General features: G+C 35.2%; 1 protein-coding gene across 1 annotated transcript in view; it reads left to right on the forward strand.

Moving 5' to 3' along the window:
* Window positions 1-2,652: 2,652 nt before the first annotated feature.
* The window catches only part of LOC107299547 (ubiquitin carboxyl-terminal hydrolase 16), a gene marked incomplete at its 5' end in the record, with an annotated part of 8,395 nt that continues 6,350 nt past the window's right edge, over window positions 2,653-4,697 (forward strand). Inside the window, 2 exon segments of the mRNA XM_029286799.1 lie at window positions 2,653-2,728; window positions 4,089-4,180. Of these exon segments, the coding sequence (XP_029142632.1) occupies window positions 2,653-2,728; window positions 4,089-4,180 (168 nt within the window).

Genomic DNA, 4,697 nt, shown 5'->3' on the forward strand with positions numbered 1-4,697 from the left:
TGATTTGTCACTCCCCGTCTTAAATGATCAGGTAAGTAAAAAGAAGTTTACTTTTAGATGGTAAAATTCAGGATTTACTACCAAGATATTTAAAGCATGGGGAAATGGATCAATTTTCTGCATATAAAATAGTCAAATGCAGTATTTAAAGAGTATTTTTGGTCTGTTTTGTGAGTAACCAACATATTATAAATGAACTCCTTGAAAAAACGTATGGCAACAAATATTTTAAGATTTCATTGGTTTGAAGAATATTGTATTCTGCAGTTCTTAAAGTTCATAAAAAGTAGTTGCTGAAACTCGATTGCGTCATGTGACGTATAGTGACATTCTTTGCTTTTGCGGAGCCGGGGTGGGCGTGGCCTGCCAGTGATGTATCTGGCCCGTGGGCTGCCAGTTTGACACCCCTGCACTAAAGAAAAAGCTTTGTGCCTCAAGTAACTTGACAATCTTCAAACTTCAGAAGTTGTTTTTTGAAATAGTTTTCTGTTGTTTTCTGCTTTCTCCTGCTACAGTAACTGCTGTAAGAGGAATTCTCAAAGTTTGATATTCAATGCATATTTTCATTAATGGATGAAAAGTATCTCTAAAAATGATTAAAAAAAAAGTAGGCATGTCTTTTGTGTGTAAATTTTGATGGATCAAAAAAACCTCAAGCCACACTGAGCAATAATCAAGAAAATATTTTTTCCGTATTCTTTTAATAACAGTCAGATATCTATAACAAAATATATAGTAGAACTAGCTTTGTATCCTCTCTAACCCATCTATAATTATTATTATTTTTTAGAATGGCAAGAAAAATAATGTTAAAAAACTACAGGAAAAAGAAATTGATAGTTATGAAGAAAACATAGAAAATGAATGTTACGTGAAAGAAAGAGATGAAATTCCTGGTACAAGTAAGCATCTACAGAAAAAGGAAAAGAAAATGGCCAGAAAGCAAGCAAAGGTTAGTAATAATGAGGATAGGAAAGTATAAAACCATCCAGAACACATATGCGTTAAAGATGGTTTGTACGTGTTGCTTAGCACTTTCCTCTGCCATATTCTAATATGGATGTTCACTAAAGAAGTGACAAATTCATGTTTGAACGTCATTTATATACAACATGTGTTATAGCTTTGTTTGCTGAGAAATATGAAGTCCATTTAAAATATGCACATAGAAAGACGATATGTGAGGATCCAAAGCTCACTACTGTTTATTCATAGTAACACCAGGTTTAAGCCTAAACCATATTGCTTGTAACTCATATGTTAACTCTGTTTATAACTCACACATTGTTGTTGTTAGTTGCGAAGTCATGTCCGGCCCATCGCAACCCCATGGACAACGTTCCTCCAGGCCTTCCTGTCCTCTACCATCTTCTGGAGTCCATTTAAGCTCACGCCTACTGCTTCAGTGACTCCATCCAGCCCCCTCATTCTCTGTCGTCCCCTTCTTCTATTGCCCTCAATCTTTCCCAGCATTAGGCTCTTCTCCAGTGAGTCCTTCCTTCTCATTAGGTGGCCAAAGTACTTGAGTTTCAACTTCAGGATCTGGCCTTCTAAAGAGCAGTCAGGGTTGATCTCCTCAACCGGTTTGATTGCCTTGCAGTCCAGGGGACTCGCAGGAGTCTTCTCCAGCACCATAGTTCAAAGGCCTCAATTCTTTGGCGCTCAGCCTTTCTTATGGTCCAACTTTCATAGCCATACATTGCAACTGGGAAAACCATGGCCTTGACTATGTATACTTTTGTTGGCAGGGTGATGTCTCTGCTTTTTAGTATGCTGTCTAGATTTGCCATAGCTTTCCTCCTCAGGAGCAAGCATCTTTTAATTTCATGGTTGCAGTCCCCATCTGCGGTGATCTTGGAGCCCAGGAAGATAAAATCTGTCACTACCTCCATTTCTTCCCTATCTATTTGCCAGGATTTGAGAGGGCCGGATGCCATGATCTTGGTTTTCTTAATGTTGAGTGCCAACTTTTGCACTCTCCTTCTTCACCTGCATCAAGAGGCTCACTCACACATTAGGTCAATTTATTCCAATTTTAAAAACAATGATATTGCTTATAAAACTTCAGCATACATTACTGTTAATTATTGTTTTGATATGNTAACTGAAGTCTTCTTTTAAAAAATGGATATGGGCTAGGCTTCAATCTCGTACATACTTAGTGGACAGTAGATCTGTGATTCATGTTGACAATTTTTTGTCATTCTAATTAAAAAAATGCTTATTGAACTTTCATGTACAATATGAGCAATATTCTAAATTCAATGCAGTATTCCGTTCATCATTCCCAGGAAGGACTACCATGAGCCATTGGGCCTATAATGATAAAGTTATTTAATCCACCAAAAACTGGTTTGTAGAAAAATATGAGAAATTATTTTGATGACTTTTTATACAGCCTATCTCATTTTCTCTCTCTATCTAGCTCCTTTAAATCTTCCTCTGAGAATTGGAGAATCCTTCAAACTTGTTATGGGTACAGAGTAGAAAATGTGGAAAATCATTTTTGTTTATTTATTTTGCAGAGTAGCAAGTGTGTATTAATATAAAGCTAATATTTTCTATTTACTAAAAAACTTATCTATGAATAGTATTTCTCTTCAACAAATATAATTGTTGAACTGGAAAATACTTTATTATACTTATTTCTAGAGAACAAGTGCTGCAATTTTTAAGGCACTGAATAATTCTGACAAAGAAAATGAAGAGTTGAAAAAAAAGGTTAAAGGTAAGTCAGATCTATCTTATCCTCATTTGCATATTTTAAGTGGCATCTTTCACCTTTGAGGATGAAGTGAAACTCTCTTTCCTTGAATGAGAGTTGTTTTAAAATTTGATCTTCATTTAAATAATATAATAATGTCCTATTAGTTAATATCCCAGCAATACTCTGTTACATTCAGCTTCAATATACACGTATCTGTAGATTATCTGATTGATTTTAGCATTTATGTTATGTGTTTGTATACTTGCAAATTTTGAAATCTTCCCCTCAACTTTTATGTCTGCAAGGAAGACATAAAGTTGCAAAATTAATTGATGTACAATATGAAGTTTGTCAATTGTTGTTTCATATGTCTTTTGTTTGTTTCATTTGATTAAATGCTTGTATATATGTATACAGGTAGACTTTTAGCCCACAGTTGGCACTGGCACGTCTGTCACTAAGCAAAGTGGTCACTAAGTGAGAAATATGTAACTATGACTGTCCTTTGGAATGTTCATTCCAGGGGTGTTGAGGTTGAAATTGACAAAATTAAATCAGTTTCACACTTTCAGCTTTTGCTGGCTTCCTAATCACTTCCCTGCCCCATCAGTGTGGAAGGGATTACAAGAGAGTAAGCAGACATACAAAATAGGGAATACACATCAAAAGCAGTGCACTGGCATTGGCACCCACGAGTCTGCAAGGCAAACAGCCTGGTTTGTTCCCCATCGTGTGCCTCTCTGCTCTGCAAGAGGAGGGTGAGAAAAACAACAGGCAGACTGTAATGGTGGTCACATGACAGGGACAGCACTGCGGTGACCTCAGAGAATGAGGCAATTGGTAAGTGAGCACGACCACATATATTTGATTACCTTAGGATGGTCAGGTTTCTAGATTTCCTCACACTGTAATTCTAGGTCTTATTGCTTTTCTTAAGCGACAGCCTCAATATCGCATAAAACATTGAAAAGATTATCAAAAGCTACTACTCAGCTTTTTTTTTAAAAAAAAATAATTCTTTGGATATAACCAAAATCGTTGGACTCTCTGAAGTATCTCTGGAGACTGGGAAAACAAAGGAAGCATGTTAAAGGAGACTGGGAAAACAAAAGAAGCATGTTAAAACTGTAGATATGTTGGACCACTGGCAAGTTAGCAAAGATACTGCAAACCAATACATTTTAGGGTACAAATTGAGAAGATGTTATTAGAGACTGTTTGCTCTGTTCATTATTTTCAAATATGTAATGTTTACATCCTGTTTTTTGTAAAGATAAACATCTATATAGAAGTACACATCTTTTCTACCTATGTAGCAGCATAATCATTGGTTAAATGAAGATTAAAATGTATATTGTTCGTATCTTGATTTTTATTTTAGAATATGAAAAGAAAAAGCTAATGCATAGTTTTGTGGACCGCATTTTTGGTGGAGAATTAACAAGTACAATCATGTGTGAAGAGTGCCAAACAGTAAGTGATATATATGTATGTATCCATGTATGTATGCATGCATTTATGTGTATATAAATTGGGGGGGGCAGCGATACTAGGGCTAATGTCACTACAATGGATTTTCTCAAGTTATCTTCTTCTGACACGGTTCAGCATTGTGCTACATTATAAAGCGACTTGGTGCGATTGTGTTAATAAAGACTAAACAATGTGTAAGTCTAGGCAGCCATGGCTTATTCAACACAAATAATGCAAATCATAAATATATTAGTGTCCTAAAGTTCCTCCCAGGCACAATTTTAAAAAGCCTAGGAGCTATACTAATTGCTGTACAGAAATTTCCCATAACTAAAAGAAGCAAAACAAAGTAAGATAAAACATACAAGTGTAGTATGTTCTCTTTAAAAAGAGTTCAAGTATATATTTTCAAATTATTAAGCTATATGTAAAGTGAAATTATATTTTTATATATCCCATTTTTTATATATATATATCTTAGCCTCTGGAGGCATTATACACATTTTTTTCCTTTTAT

This window comes from Protobothrops mucrosquamatus, unplaced genomic scaffold (genome assembly GCF_001527695.2).
Source record: "Protobothrops mucrosquamatus isolate PMUCROS unplaced genomic scaffold, P.Mucros_1.0 scaffold5094, whole genome shotgun sequence".
Lineage (NCBI taxonomy): Eukaryota > Metazoa > Chordata > Lepidosauria > Squamata > Viperidae > Protobothrops > Protobothrops mucrosquamatus.